The following is a 16,539-nucleotide window of genomic DNA, read 5'->3' on the forward strand; positions in this document are numbered from 1 at the left end:
CAGCGTGCCGCGGTGCTACAGTCAGATAAGGCCGGGCTGGTCCAAGAAAGGTCCATCGCTGGGAATGGATATGTTGACTTCGTATTTACAGCCGTAATTTGGCTGAAAAAATTGCGCAAATACTTTCTGATTCGTCTTCGTCTATTATTTAGAACAAAAATAAAAGTAAAGGGGAGTTTGGCCTGTTCTTATGCTCGAAAAACACAACGGCAATGAAAACCTACGAGTGACAATCTATAATGCACGTAAAGCATCTTGGTTGGACCTTTGCGCAGCGGTAACGCCATGCTTGTTAATGCAAGGGGGAATATGGAAGTGCCCTCAGCTCAAGTGTCGGTATTTTTGATTTCATGGATATTTATATGTTCGTAATTGACTTGCGGAAAAATGGGACACGCTTGTTCGCAGAAAATAAGCTGATGATAGCGCTAGCAGTTACCAGCACTGGCACATAATAGCAGCGCATTGAGCCTGCAAATTAATTTAGCTTGCCCAAGCCCTCCTCCCATTTTGTGCCGTTATTGTTAACCAGTGTTTCAACACCAATAGTGTAAACACTATGTGTAGTTTGGTAAGGAACGCCGGTATCTGCCTGCGTTCAAGCAGCCTACGTTATAGTGACTTTACAGGCGGCGCTGTGTTTTACCTTGTTAGCTCTTGGAGTTATTCAACACGAAAAGTGCATTGCCACCTGTGGCCAAATGATGGCCAAAAAAATATGAGCCAGCATAGTTCCTGTGGAACTATAGCTCCGCCTTCCCTAAAAGTGCGTTCAGTCCGGACACATGTACCCGCACAGTGGATGTGTGGGAAGATAAGCCGAACATCCATTTGAGTGGTCCTGTGCTTGTTTGCGACGGGGTTTGTGACAGTCATACAGCCACTAACACAAAACCACCAAGCAACTGCTCACCCGTTTCAAAGGGTACAGCCACAAATCTGCGATAATACGTGTTCCACATGTTGACAATACTTAATCGGGAACGCGCGTCAGTGTGTCAGTGTGTCAGCGGCCTCTCCAAGTAAGGCGCGCGCCGCTGCAGAAGTGCAGCAAAAAGTCAGACTTGCCGCAGCAAAATGAGAACGTCCGGCTGCCGAGACGGGAAATGCATGGCATGCCGCAGGTCACCATCGTCACCAAAAAAACAGCGAGTTGTGTGGTCGTAAGGAGCATGCCCCGCGACTTCGTTGTCAGGGTCGCTGCGAGGGGCGCTTCGGAAGCTGTCATTACGACTGTGCTCAAGTATCGCGCAGCAAAGCAGCCACATTTGAACTGAGTAGCATTCTTGGGGGAACTTCACGTACTTCCAGCGTACCGTGGAGTCGCAGCGAAGCGCTAGAACAAGAAGACCAGCGTAGCAGGCTTCTAGAACAGAACTGCCCGAGCCGTGTTCTAGGAGGTCTAAAAATATTGCAGGAGTGGCAGCCCCCGCAGTTTCTTACCAGCACAGGTGAAGCCAGAGTTTGCCTCTATTTCTACCTTGAAACAGGGCCGCGACAGCTGAAGTCCACTCGCAGCTCATTTCATTTTCCTCTGTTATAGTAAATTTTAGCCTAATTGGAAAATAAAATGTCGTGGTTTCTGGCTAAAATCTGAACTTTGGCTGTGATTGGTACCATTATATTATACACCCATCAGCTTGCTTTCAGTATTGTATAAAATATTCACCAAGATAATTTCCAATAGAATCAGGGCAACACTTCACTTCACCCAACCTGGGGAACAGGCTGGCTTCAGGAAGGGATATTCTGCGATGGATCATATCCATGTCATCCATGTCATCAATCAGGTTAATCGAGAAATCTGCGGAGTACAATCCACCTCTCTATATGGCTTTCATAGATTATGAAAAGGCATTTGATTCAGTAGAGATACCAGCAGTCATAGAGGCATTGCGTAATCGAGGAGTACAGGAGGCATACGTGATTATCTTAGCAAATATCTACAAGGATTCCACAGCTACCTTGGTTCTCCACAACAAAAGTAGAAAGTTACCTATCAAGAAAGGGGTCAGGCAAGGAGACACAATCTCTCCAATGCTATTCACTGCATGCTTAGAAGAAGTATTCAAGCTCTTAGACTGGGAAGGCTTAGGAGTGAGGATCAACGGCGTATAATATCTCGGCAACCTTCGGTTTACAGATGACATTGTCCTATTCAGCAACAATGGAGACGAATTACAGCAATTTATTGAGGACCTTAATCGAGAAAGTGTAAGAATTGGGGTGAAGATGAATATGCAGAAGACAAAGATAATGTTCAATAGCCTGGCAAGGAAACAAGAATTCAGGATCACCAGTCAGCCTCTAGAGTCTGTAAAGGAGTACGTTTATCTAGGTCAATTACTCACAGGGGACCTTGATCATGAGAAATAAATTTACAGAAGAATAAAATTAGGTTGAAGTGCATACGGCAAGCATTGCCAAATCCTGACTGGGAGCTTACCACTGTCGTTGAAAAGAAAAGTGTACAATCATTGCATTCTACCGGTGCTAACATATGGGGCAGAAACTTGGAGGTTAACAAAGAAGCTCGAGAACAAGTTAAGGACCGCACAAAGACCGATGGAACGAAAAATCTGAGGACTAAAGTTAAGAGACAGGAAGAGAGCTGTGTGTATCAGAGAACAAACGGGGATAGCCGATATTCTAGTTGACATTAAGCGGAAGAAATGGAGCTGGGCAAGTGATGTAATGCGTAGGATGGATAACCGGTAGACCATCAGGGTTACAGAATGGATACCAAGAGAAGGGAAGCGCAGTCGAGGTCGGCAGAAAACAAGACTGGGGTGATGAACTTGGGAAAAATGCAGGCGTAAGTTGGAATACGCTAGCGCAAGACAGGGGTAATTGGAGATCGCAGGGAGAGGCCTTCGTCCTGCAGTGGACATAAAATATAGGCTGATGATGATGATGATGATTATGATATCATTATGTACCATAAAAGTTGAGAAGACAATTAAGCTTCCTTTTCAAACCAGTGACAGAAAGAAAGACATCGAAAAATATGTGCATGCCAATATTACCCATCCTAAATAGCACGGAGTAGGAAGAAAGCGCGTCGTATAATCCCCGGTATTTGCTAAAATTTTTTTCGTGCCTATGGCTTAACTTTGGAGACATGACCACCACTACAGCAATTTTCTTAAACCTCCTTGGTCATGCTTGCACATCGAGCACATGTCACCCCCGTTTAGTTTCCTCGTCTTTCCTGTCCGTTCGTCTGTCTGTCTGTCTGTATAAACAACCGTCTGGGTAACTGAGAGTGGGTAGTCTATGGCATATAGTGTTGCGCACCGGGCTGTTGTGTTGACGAAACAGGGTTCGGAACCAACCGTCTGACGACCTTGGGTCACTGCATATGTGGCGCTGGGTATGTGCTACTGTTGAAAGCACCGCTTGAATGCCAATTTGTAGCACTAGCTACTTGGTCTGTGCCGCTCCTCGTTGAACTTGACGCCAACTTCGTTCACTGGGTATGCACCACTAAGGAGGTATGCCCCTCCTCAATGAATATCTTTAAGCATGTGCCACTGCGTATGTGACGCACTCCAGTGACACAAGTTAAGCCGTTTCACACCAACCTGTAAAACTGGGTATGTGCCAGTGTTTATGTGCAGCTGTTCAATGAACCTCTTTCACTTCAATTTGAGACACTGGATATATGAAACTAGGCAGATGCCCCACTAAAATTAGCATATTTCATCTCATACTGGGACACTAGCTATATATATATATGCAACTGGCTATATGCCGCTCTTCAAAGAACTTCAATGAACTACATTATCAGCGATCATGAATCGAATCAAAATCATCTGATATTACGGGCTACTTACAGCGCCGCCTTACTGCTTGATACTCTATTCTACGAGAAACGTTTGAGGTGCTTTCGTGCATAGGAATCAGCAAACGGCAATCACCCCCTTCCTTTATTAAAAAAAATGGATGCTTTCTAAGTACTTACCCTCTTCTGGGTCGTCCAGTGATAAGCTAACATTTCATTCTCGGTCACGCACCCGCAGGATTGACTCGACCACAGTGTCTTCCCTGTGCGCCGTGATGGCAGTGGGCATCCCGCAGACGCTGGGCTACCTTTGGCTCACCGAACACGTGGTGACATGGCAGCTCGTACTCCGCCGCCTGCCTTGGGAACTGATCCTGGTGCGGCTTGGAGGAAGCGCCCTGCAAGTCGTCGCCGAGGTTTGGCTCGATACTTGATAGATCTTCACCTATAACTGTCGTAGCCATGAACGTGCGTGGAGTCGAACGTCACTTTAGGTGTAAGTTCATGGATGGAAGGATATTACGTTTTGGTTCCAGGTTTCCACCAAGCTCGTTGTTTTATCTCGCATCATGGCTGATAATATATATGGCTCATGATAGCAAATTAAATTATGGGGTTTTATGTGCCAAAACCACGATCTGATTATGAGGCACGCCGTAGTGGGGAACTCCGGAAATTTGGACCACCTGGGGTCCTTTAACGTGCACCTAAATATAAGTATACGGGTGTTTTCGCATTTCGCCCCATCGAAATGCGGCCGCCGTGGCCGGGATTCGATTCCGCGACCCCGTGCTCAGCAGCCCACTGAGCAACCACGGCCGGTCGATGGTAGCAAACAATACTATATAATTACATCCCTTTACGCATTTGGATATATTACTACACGATGGAAAGTGCTCTTCACTGTGTGCAGATGTTTCCTACTTTCAGGGCTCCAATCATTCGGTCATCTATTACCACAGGAACTATTGCGGTCAGTATAGCTGCAAGGCGTGACTCCTTTGCCAAGTGATAGCTAGTACACTCGTTCCCCTCGATAACACGAAGAACCAACAGCCCCAGTGAGGCTAACTAATGTGTATAGCGCCAACATGTTTAACAAAACACATCCACAGGACCTTTCCTTTCGATTGATACTGCGACGTATAGTGTAAATTGCTCTCGTCTTGAGCGGTGGTGTGGCCGGCTGCGGCAGGCGCGAGCGTCCGCTGCAGCTATCTGGAAGCTGCAGCTACGGACGCTCGCACAGCCCGCAGCCTAGCAGATACCTAAGAAGGAATCCAGCAGCTACCCAGCAACAGCTGCTGGGTTCCAGATCTGGTTGTTCTGTACGGCGTGGTGTAATTGCAGCGGCGGCCGGCACTTTTTGACGCGAAAGCGCTTTACCATTGGCTTCGACGCCACGTTACGAGCTGCGCCTCGACGGAACAGAGCAGGGGAAATTGAACAACTGCTTCCGAGCAAGCGTGCCAGGTGTTGCGTGAAGGGTGAGGGCATCGCCGCGACGCCACGTCACGCTCGCTCTCGCACTCGGCCCGATCGCTCCTCGACGGAGCAGAGCAGGCGTTGTCAGAGCGGGCGAAAGGGTACACCTGCTGGGAGTTAGCGCGCCAGCTGTTGCATGAGGGGAGAGGGCATCGCCGCGATGCGTCGCCCGATGGGCGTCGCAGCGTAAGCGGCATGCGGCGTTGGCACCGCAGGCTACTGCTGCTTGTACTTGCTGGCTCGGGTCGCATGTACCGCTATGGTACGTTACTCGCAGCGCAAGACTCGAAGGAGCGCTCAGCGCCGTTCAATTGGACATTAATGTTTTTGCAGTTCACAGCTCTTAAAAGTGCATAAGTGTCCTCGGATTTCTTTTTCACGAGAAATGGCGATAAAATCGGCCAATTGACCACTCTAGACAAGTGCTATTCATCCAAATAGCAAAGTATAATAAGTGTCCACCAAGCAGTTAAGTTCAGTGCTGCCCTCTGACGTCAGCGTTCACTGAAGTTGAATAGCATTCCTTGGGAATTCTCGGGGTAAATTTCCACAACAGGGACGTTCAGTGTATACTCGATGGTAATGCAGTGAAAAGTTATTCTGCATGCAACTTGTCCATCAACGAAGCAATCGACGATGGGTTTAAGGTGCACACTAAGTGCAGCAACTTCTTAGTCGAGGAGAAGTTCGAGTGGAGCCTCGTGACAAGTGGAGCTAGTGTAACGGCAGATGTATGTAACGTAATCTAATTTCTCAAGCGAAATAGATGTTTGTAACATTCATGGAATGGCAAGAGTGTCGTTCACTATTTACGAGTCGTTTAACATGTTTGCACGGAACTTCGCGAATGCATGCTGAATTTAACATGGTTCAGGAACACATAATTTCTGCTGATGTATACCTGAATGAATCAAGTAAAACGAAGGTTTAAAAAATTTTGGGTTTTACGTGCCAAAACCACGATCTGATTATGAGGTACGCCATAGTGGGGAACTCCATAATAAGTTCGACCACCTGGGGTTCTTTAAGGTGCACCTAAATCTAAGTACAGGGATGTTTTCGCATTTCGCCCCCATCGAAATGCGGCCGCCGTGGCCGAGATTTGGTCTCGCTACAGAACGCAGGCTGCACTGGTGGTAGATGCACGTTTCTTTATGCGACTTTCCTTTGAGGAGACGTTGGGGATACGCTCTCAAAGTTTGTGTTCTTGAATGACTAAGAACCTTCATAATTAAGACGGGCAGACAGGCCTTTCGTGGTGAAAGGGATTAATATCTGCCGTGAAGTACCGCAACTTTCACGAACTCCCAAGGGGAGCTGATAACAGCCCGGGCATTCGCGTATGTTGGTGGGTTAATCCAGTTGTTAATATGAGAATGGCCATGGCGCTCTCCTTCAAGCCCCGGACATTCCCACAGGATATGGTTAAAGTGCGGCCTTGCCTCTGTTTTTGTGTTACGAAGGTTTTGAACACACTTCCCACAAAAGAAATTACGGTTTATTTTGCACGTTAAGGATGATAATTGCTGTGATTCAAGAAGCATCAGTTGGCTTAGACGTTCTCTCGAGGCAGCCGTTGTTTTTATTGCGATAGCAATTACATGGACACTCTAAGCGCATTGTTGCCGCCGCCGTCGTCGTCGCTATGAGGTTCCGTATAAAGTCCAACGGCGATAAAACCGTTGCCACGTGCCCTACGCTGTGTGTGCGAGCGCAAGCGTGCGAGGGTGAACCGCCAACCGCAGCGTAATCTCGCGCACGCGAGACAGAAAGGCGCGCGGAAGCGCGCGGTCTTCGTTCGCGCGCGAGACACGGGGAGGAAGTGACGGAGACGGTGGGGGGGAGGGGGGGTGCATTTTGCTCTTGCGGCTGCCGTCCACGGAGCTACGTACCGCGCGGGCGCCGTATCTTGAAAGCACGCTGCGATGTGACCGAAGTGTGCACCCGCGGGGGCCTCATCTTCAAAGCGATCTGCGATGGGTACAAAGTGCACGCGCCGAGTGCCGGTAGCTTCGTATGCGCTGTGCTTTCGTCGTTTTGTTCGCGTTGAAGCGAGCGCCAACGGGAAGGTCAATTTGCTCGCTGCCGCTCGCGCGATTTCTCACTTCAGCATTTTATCTAGCTTCCGCGGTCATCGAGTGAGATGTGTTCATGTTTACCTGTGCGCGCGTGACACCGTGCTTGTTTATTTAGTTAGTAAGCGAATATTTACAACTTTATACGGACGATAAAGATACTATCCTCACTTCGTATAGCTATCTACTAATTTGCTATCGCCATCCATGCTTCGCCTTTCTGGCGAAACTGCGACTTTTTTTCTTCACTACTCGACAGCACGTTCTTTCGAATTCCCTGTATCTAACCATCTTAGCGCATCCCTCCTTGCTACCGTTTTAGCCACGGCTACATTCTGAACTTTTTTTTTGGCAGCTTGTGTTACCCTATTGTAAAATCATGAATACCCCGTTTTAGTTATCTTTAAACAACACGCTTCTTTCTTTGCTGCTCGTCAGCCTCAACTGACGCTGCGCCGTCGAGCACCGATAATCGACAGCTAACTAGGGGCTTTAATTGTGTTTCAGGCAAAATTAAAATGCCTAAAATCTTCAATCAAATAATGCGAGCCAATACTCCTTCATTTCAACAGTTTTAGTCACCCTAAATTTTTGCACAAACATATGTAATCGCATTATAAGAGCATCCATACTGCCGCATAAACAAGTTAATTACCTCATTAAACCCTATAAGTGCCTTTTGTGCCGCCAGACATTTCTCAACCAAGAGGCGCTTCAGCGCTTTTTTGAACAAATGTGCCGCTCGCAGCGTTCAGGGGTGTCCACGTGGCTGCTGGAGACAACGTTACTGCGGCACGTTAACACGCGGGTTCACCCCGCCTGGTGCCTTGTGGGGCTGATGGCTGCGACGGCGCTGGTCTGCGAAGTGGACACCGGCGTCGCCGGGTTGCAGCTCGTCGACAAGCTGATACTTCTGGTGAGTGTCCCAGACCAGCATTGCTCTAGGAGAGAAATCGGCAGATTGGAAGCTGGTATGTTCGAGACGCGGGGAGCGAGTGGCTGCGCGTGTAGCATCGTGCTATGGCTAAGATGGCGTTTCCGTTGGGGTGAAGCCCACTTGAAAAGCTTTCGCATCATCACACTTTTGTATTAACAGCGGAGATGTTTAGGCCGGTCGTAAGTCCGTGATGCGTCGGAACAAATGCGGACCAATCGTGGCGGGAGTGCAGAAACGGTCCAAGCGCAATAGCACATACCTCTGGGAACCAGTGAAGCTGAGCCTGGGTAAGTCTAGTTAAGCATGGTTGGGACTACTTAAGCTTAGTCAGTCATCCATAGCCAATCGATGGCCAATCAATAGCTAATAGATAATCTATCAATAATCAATAAATTCCGGGAAATGCTGGGGATGACTTGGTAGTGCTTAGCTTAGCCCAAATACGTGGCGAATACCTTGCGATAGCCAATCAATAGCCAATCAATAGCTAATCAATAAATTCCGGAAAATGCTGGGGATAACTTGGTAGTGCTTAGTCTAACCCAAAAGCCAGGAATAGCTACGTGCCCATCAGCTCCGCTGTCGCTTTAGCATTGCGCCTCCAGTGCAAGCTACGCTAATTTTTATTTTTAATGTGAAAGCCACCGCTAGCATGGCCACAGTCGGCGTGAAGCACATTGCCACTGCTAGTGTCTGTGGCGACGGCGTAATGTGGTGGAGGGTCCCTACAAAAGCCTGAACATCGTTTATACTTTAACTATCGAAGCATGCCAGTGTCGCCAAGAATATCACTGCCCCTTGGCCTTAAGCCCACTATCGCTATGTTAGTTGTGTGCTACAGTGATTTGAAAATGCTGCAGACATTCTACACGTAACCACTTAGATTTTGTTGGACACATTTAATTTTGCAGGCATCAGAGAGTGTTCGGATTGCATTCTCGCGTAAATACCGTTCGCAACATAGGAACGCGAGTGTTGGTTTTTTCTGCGCAAGTATTATTTTTGTGAAATTAGCGAGCATAACACACAGCGGCAACGCTTGAAAATGCCTTGAAGCCGGTTATATACTTCACTCATGTAAACCTCGGCATTGGATTTCGGTGTGTTGCTCTGATTGCCCGCCGAGTTGTTCCCGCATTTAGAGCCAAAAATACACCTTGCGAAGTGGTTCCTGTTTAAAAAAGAGTGTCGTTATTTGTCAGCGGCAGCATAGCGTACCCAGAGTAGCACGGGAAGAAAAATTTTACAGCTTTGAGTAGGAAACATAGCTGAAACACTTGCATGACATATGAAAACCACATTTTTACACCACACATTGCATAATATAAAACATACCATACCACGTTAATGAAACCCAGGTGGTCAAAATTAATCCGGAGCCCTCCACTACGGCGTGCCTCATAATCAGAACTGATTTTGGCACGCAAAACCCCAGAAAGAAGAAGAAAGAAGAAAACATACGGTACCATGCGAGGTATGCTGCACCGATTATAACCTGCATTAAAAAGTTTTTGGTGTAAGGAAATTTCTTCTGAAAGGAGGACGCCACTGCAATGCCATCCTGAAGATGCTGGACGCCCTCTTGTGTCTTGCTCTATATTTGTTTAAAATATAGAGCGCGATGGATGCTATATATTTGCCCAAAATATCTTCTTCAGGGTGCGTGGAACTGCTTGACAGAAACCTACCTCGGCGTCTTGTGCACATCGCACACTTCCTCAATAAAATTACCAGCCAGCCCTAGCCTTGACGAAGCGCCCCGTACTTCGCATCAACAAATTAAGACATATCAAAGCACCAGTTGATTGACTGATTGATTGAGTAATTGATTGATTGATTGTGTCTGACTGACTGACTGTTTATTTCGTTAAAGGAGTATGAACGTCCCAAAGGTACCCAGGTGCGCGATGAAAAAAGCTTAGCGTGGCTTGCACTGGAGGCGCAATGTTAAAGAGACAGCGGAGCTGATGGGCACCTAGCTAGCCCTGGATTTTGGGCTAGGCTGGATTTTGACCAAGTCATCTTCAGCATTTCCCGGAATTTATTGATTATTGATTGATTACGGATAGCTATTGATTGGCTATCGATTGGCTATCGCAAGGTATTGGCCATGTGTTTGGGCTAGGCTAAGCACTACCAAGTCATCGCAAGCATTTTCAGAATTGATTATTGATCGATTATCAAATAACTATTGATTGCCTATCGATTGGCTATCGATTACTGACTAAGCTTAAGTAGTCTCAACCAAGTCATCCCCAGCATTTTCCGATATTTATTGATTATTGATTGATTATCGATTAGCTATTGGTTGGCTATCGATTTGATATCGCAAGGTATTGGCCACATAGACTTAGCCAGGCTCAGATTCGCTAGTTCACAGGGATTTGTGCCATTGCGCTTGGACCCTTTATGCACTACGGCCAGGATCGGCCTACAATTTTTGTCCGCGACGGACTGACTAACGGCTGGACTTAAACAGCCCCGCTGTTAAAAAAGAAAATTCGTAGGGCCGCAACATTCATACGGGGTCAGATTACCAGCGAAGCTGTTTAGGCTGCATACACAGGCTGCATACATTATGAAATCATAATAATAGTTTTTTTTTTCATATGGCACCACACTACGCCGGCACAAGCGCCGCCGCGGTTACCGCACATCTCATGCATCTGCCGCAACCGCTGCTTCAGCCGCGCCGGCAGCTCCGACGCGCGTGACGTTGTAACCACAGAAGCGCAGGCCACGTGCACAGGCGTCGTCGCCACGCTCTTTCCCCCTATGGGCGTCTTGCGCTGAAGTTTGAGGTATAGTAGCGGCGCCTGGTGGTGGCGAGAAAAGTTATCTGGGTAGTACCAGCTTGGGCAGTATTGAGCCCTGGCGGTGGCGAAGCACGTTTCTAGCCCGAATTTTGCGTCGATTCGCACTTTTTTTCTGCCCTGTTGCGAGTGCGAAAAGGCTCGTCACTTCTCACAGACCACGCCGACCACGCTGCGACAACGCTAGTTTAACGAAAACGGACTCTCCGTGTGCCGTGGGACCTAATGCTGGAAGCAGAAGGAATCGGTGACGCCGTTCCGGAGAGACCTAGCTCAGCCTCGAAAAAGCGTCACCATCGTTACTGCTGCGTCGTGAGCTGCCACGAGCAAGAAGGCCTGAATCCCAACATCCGATTCTACCATTTTCCTTCAAGGCCTCACGGAGCGGAGCGTCGGGCGCGCTGGATAACTTCACTGCCCCACTACAAGCAACACAGGTTTGAGAGCTAAATGTGCTCATCCTTTACCCCAAGCCAGCACTTTGAGGCAGCGCAGCAAGGCAGTATTGATTACAGCACATCGATGTTCGAGTGCTGTCGTTAAAAGCTACGTACATCAAGCGAGCAGAGCACGAGCTCGCACTGCAGCGCGATTCACACGTAGTATACGTTACTGCGAGCTCATATGCATTGCATCAGTTATTTATCAGTTGCTAAAGGGACAGATGGCCGCTATTACAGCGCAGGCATAACTACTTGTCTAGTGGCATGCAGTCAAAAAAAGACTGCAGGAAGCCCGCCATTTCGCGGCATTCTGAAAGACCGCTGCAGCCGCGGCGCATACGATCGTGGGCTCGAGCAGGTTGTACATCGCGGCATGCTGAAAGACCGCTGCCTTTGCAACGCGTACCCGTCATATGCTCGAATAGTTCCGTATACATGATGTCTGCATATAGCTGCTGTGAATTCATTTATAGCAAGCATTTTCTCGCGTTTGTGCGCCTGAATATAGCAGTGTGAAAACTTTACCTGAAGTTCATGCTTCGTACGCGACTCCCTTCACTTGCGATTGAAACCACGCTAAAACTTAGCCGCTTATTTCTTGAACGTCGTACACGAATTCGGCGTCGCATAATTTCTTGCCTTTACGCAGCGTGCCACCCCTAAAAAAATCTTCGGCGCCCGATATTCGCTGCTGGCCGCGGTACAACACAACCGAAAGTGGCGGGTCCATATTATAAACGTGCTTTCCGAAGCAGACGACCGAGCTTGGTACTACCCAGTTCAGCTAGGACAGAGGGTGCTCTTTAGCACCATTTTCGCAGCGCCCCCTGGGCAAAGCAGGAGCCCCAACCCCGTACGCGTCTCCATTGCTGCAACGCTGTCGCCACACTCTTCCCCCTCTCCCCTCTTCCCACGAACGTGCGTGACGTTATAACCACAGAAGGCCCAGGCCATGTGTATACAATCGGCTCCATTCTTGGCCAATCATGTCTCCATTTCTGTCCACGATCCAGGATGCGGATGCAAGCCGCCGAGGGCACTGGGAGCGCATGCGGGGGATGCCTTCGGGGGCCAGAGCTAAACAGCTTCGCTGCAACACACCTTAGATGAGCACTTGCTGCGTTGTTTTTACCACATGGAATTCCTTAAATCCGTCGAACTCAATAAAGGAGAATTTCCGCGTTACATCACCAGTGATACGTGGCCATAGCCACAAAGCCACAATATCGGGTTCCAGTTGTCACGGTCCTTAGGCGTTATAGCAAGTCGCTTTAATTTCCTTTCACGCACTCCACGCAGTCGGAGCGCATCGAGCTACACCCGTTGTACTTCGTGCTGCCCGTGCTGATGCAGTCTCGCTGCGTCCTGCTGATGCCATACACGAGCACGCCGCTCGCCTTCCTACACCTGTACACCCACATGCGAAGAGCGGAACTGGTCAGTGAATTTTGCGTTCTATCACTTTAATTTGCGTTCTGTGAGCCGCCATTATCAGCATGGCGGCTGCGTTGAATGGCGCCCACGCGGCACCCGCGCGCTGCCTCTACCGGTTCGCGAGGCGGTCGCGCCTCACTTCTCTCCGTTTGCAATGTGCCGCACGAGACAGATTGTCCGCGCCAGCTACGTTACTCACAGCGTTCTCTTCCTAATAAAAACGGTGTACCTATATAATCATACCGCAAAATATTGACACGCGAAACGAAAGCACGCATAGAGCTGCACTCAAATTTCGCATTAGGAAGTTTCTAAATCGTAGGGGAATTTTATCATCCATTCACGACCAGCCGATCCCTGGAATTTGTCTAATGCCAATGGTTCTGATAGTGAATTTGCGAAAGTAGTAAACGTGCCGCACTGAACCATGGCACCTAGCTGAAATGGGCTGAATGACTTCGTCGAAAAGGCGCGTTTGTAAGATGCAAGAATATTTTAAATGCAAATATCTGGTACTAATGGAGGTCGCAATCGTATCAGGCACAAATCTTCATTCCTGAACTACAGGTCTAAAAATTCAGTGTCCGTTTTAGAAATGTTGTATTTCAGAGCGTTGATGGCCATCGTTTCTGCGTGCGCGTATTCACAATTATCACATTTAAGAGCGTTCAAGACCATCGTTCCAGCTTGCGCGTATACAACAATTATCCAATTCAAGAGCGTTCAAGGCCATCGCTCCAGCGTGCGCGTATTTACAACAGTTATCCATTTGAGAGCGTTCATGGCCATCGTTCCAGCGTGCATGTATTCAGAACAGTTATCCCATTGAGGAGCGTTGAACTCCAACGTTCTGGCGTATGCGTATTCACAGCACACATCCTAATGAAAATCGTTCGAGGGCAGCGTTCGACCATGTGCCATTCACGAGAGCGATCGGCATAGTAAGACGATCACCACGAGAATAGTCTCTCAAAGCCGACACTTTGGTCAAAGCTTGGTCACAATTTTCGCATAACCGCGATGTTTCGCCCTATTGCCTGCACCTATTTTCTGTCTATATCATAAGCGTTACCCTTGGGGAGCAGCGGCTAAATTCACAAATTTTTTCTTTCGTAAAAGCTAATTAATTTTCGCCGGCCGCCATCAGTAATGAAATATCCAACATCAGAATTGATTGATATTTGCTTTTACGAATCCTTATCAGTGGAGCGGCGACAGACCTGAATCATCGCACTTGATGAGTTCTGTCTCATCGCTATAAACATCATCAACTGTGGTCACCGAATCGTGAGACAATATGGTGTGTATATGCAATTAAGTGAATGCTCGAGTGGTGTCAGGTTCGCTGGCCTCGTATAGACAAAACTTGTCTTCGTAAGTGGCATTCGTGATTCACCATCCCCACGGTCATCGTCGAGTTATCGATGTCATGAGCGGCTGTTGCTGAATGCCGGCTGATCTGGAACCTTTCTTATGCAACAGCGCTCACATTCACAAAACGCTCTTATCTTACAATTGTTCGGAAGTTTTCGTGAATACGCGGCTCTGCAAACTTAACGGTATCGATACGTATTAGAAGGTATGTACTTCGGCAGTGTGTGTATTGAGTTTGTCTGTCATTTCCATGTTCTTTTCTCCTCGCAGTACTGGCTGGGATTGCTGCTCAAGGTCATCATCTACGTGGCATTTGTGGTGGCGGCTAACACTATGCTGTTCATGTAGCGGCCAGCTTCTCGGCACGAGCGACGGCCTTGTACTATCTGACATTCCACCGGGAACACAATTCCTAACGCGTTCTAGCATTCTGCGAATGGTGAACGTGACGTTCTCCCCCCCCCCCCCTCCCCTTGGCAACGTGAAAGACTTTAAACGTTATTACATTACAGCGAATGCGGTAGCATCACGTTGGTAATTTTCGGTTCTGTACCATGCTGCTGTTAGCTTGTGTTTCGAATTTCTGTTGATGAAAGTGCCATTAAGCTTTGCGTTGCTAGTTTACTGCTACATTGCGGCATAGCATTTCTGGAACTCACACATCTATTAACACATGACTCTACGATTACAGCCAATGCTGTGAAGGTCATGCAGATGACAACGAAGACATGAGTTGGCGGATCATTTATATATATTTGTGGGTTCATATTATATAACTGCGTTGTTTTCACGTTTTGATAAAAAGCGGTATGCTTTTGTAATGGCCCGCTTGAAAGTACCATATTGCGCACTTGGGGCAGGAAAATAACTAGCAGTGACTGAATGAGAATTTCTTGTAGCTGTATTTACTTCATACATTCAACACATTTTGCCAGTTTTTTGTAATGCTCGTAGCTGTTGTGCGCAGAGCTCGCGCGCTAAAGTGTGCCTGCTGCCAAATCCATCCATGTACTTGGTAGAAGTGTTAAGGAAATAAACCGTTATGCTGATTGTACGCTCATATTTTATTGAAAGCCGCAGTGAACGCATGGCAGTAGCACATAGTACATCAAAGGAGGCAGCCACAGGGACCGCAGCGTGAGGACTTGAAGCGCGACCTTGACCTGACAGGCTCCTTGCATCGGATGACATGTAGGCTTCCAGATGCACGATGGCGTAAATTTATTTTCACAGACCATTTTCAGTTATAACCACCTCCCTGAAAAAAAACTTAGTACCTTGCACTCGGCCGCGCAACGCTTGAAACAGCCAAGCTGGGCGATCGTAGCCCAGCATTTTCCGGAAGAGTTCGCGAACTTTTCATCTTATTACTCATGATGATGATAATTTCTTTTCGCGCGTCTTGGACTTACGGCCGTCACTGCGCGTTGCATAGCGCAGCTTGCAACACCGACACTGCGTTGCAACGCCGAGAACGCGTTCCAGCAGATCCGCTCCGTGAATGCGTCTCTCTCTCTCTCGCTCTCATAGCGCGCAAAACCTCTTCACCTCGTAGAGCACTAGCATGCGAACACGCCAGCTGTGGACGAAGACGATGACGCTCGAGCGCAATCATATGGTTCGCATGCATGCATGTTCTGCAAGCGTGTTTAATTAACTTCTCGAGGAGTATGCATTAGGGGAATAGCCAAAACACATAGCACGCAATCTTTTGCTTAATTTAGTTTCCTTTTATTTAAAGGGTTTGCCCAAGCCAACAAAAATCGATATCTAATAATTGAATACAGCCGATGCATGTGCTGAAGCAATGAATTTGCGCATTTGTAGTTCATTATGGAAAGGATATAGCGCTTGATTTAGCGCGATATAGCGCGAGGTGTTTCCAAGGGTACGCTCTCTATGGCGGCGTCTCTTGTTTTTTAATGCGATTAGAATGCTTAGGATACTTGAAGCGCTTTCCGGTATATATTTCGTCTGTGCCGGTCTCTAACCATTTCCTCCCAACGCAGTGACCCAAGTTCTCTACTATAGCTTGGGCCACTAGTTCGTGGTCGTGATGACGTCCAGGTTGTTGCACTGTCATCCTAGCTTCGTCATCCGACTCTCGTCACGCCGTCTTCGTCACGCTATCGTCGTTAACCTACAGACATCATGTGGTCGTGGTAACGCTGTCGTCATACCATCAACCTAATTT

The 16,539-nt window shown here is 47.9% G+C and overlaps 1 protein-coding gene across 1 annotated transcript in view; it reads left to right on the plus strand.

Moving 5' to 3' along the window:
- LOC119444905 (uncharacterized) overlaps positions 1-15,552 on the plus strand; it is a 65,286-nt gene extending 49,734 nt beyond the window's left edge. The window contains exons 7-10 of the mRNA XM_049663740.1: positions 4,023-4,200; positions 8,093-8,260; positions 12,837-12,974; positions 14,616-15,552. Coding sequence (XP_049519697.1) covers positions 4,023-4,200; positions 8,093-8,260; positions 12,837-12,974; positions 14,616-14,693 — 562 coding nt within the window. The 3' untranslated portion in view covers positions 14,694-15,552. The remainder of the gene's footprint in view (positions 1-4,022; positions 4,201-8,092; positions 8,261-12,836; positions 12,975-14,615) is intronic.
- Positions 15,553-16,539: the final 987 nt, after the last annotated feature.

The sequence above is a fragment of the Dermacentor silvarum genome, chromosome 3, assembly GCF_013339745.2.
Source record: "Dermacentor silvarum isolate Dsil-2018 chromosome 3, BIME_Dsil_1.4, whole genome shotgun sequence".
Lineage (NCBI taxonomy): Eukaryota > Metazoa > Arthropoda > Arachnida > Ixodida > Ixodidae > Dermacentor > Dermacentor silvarum.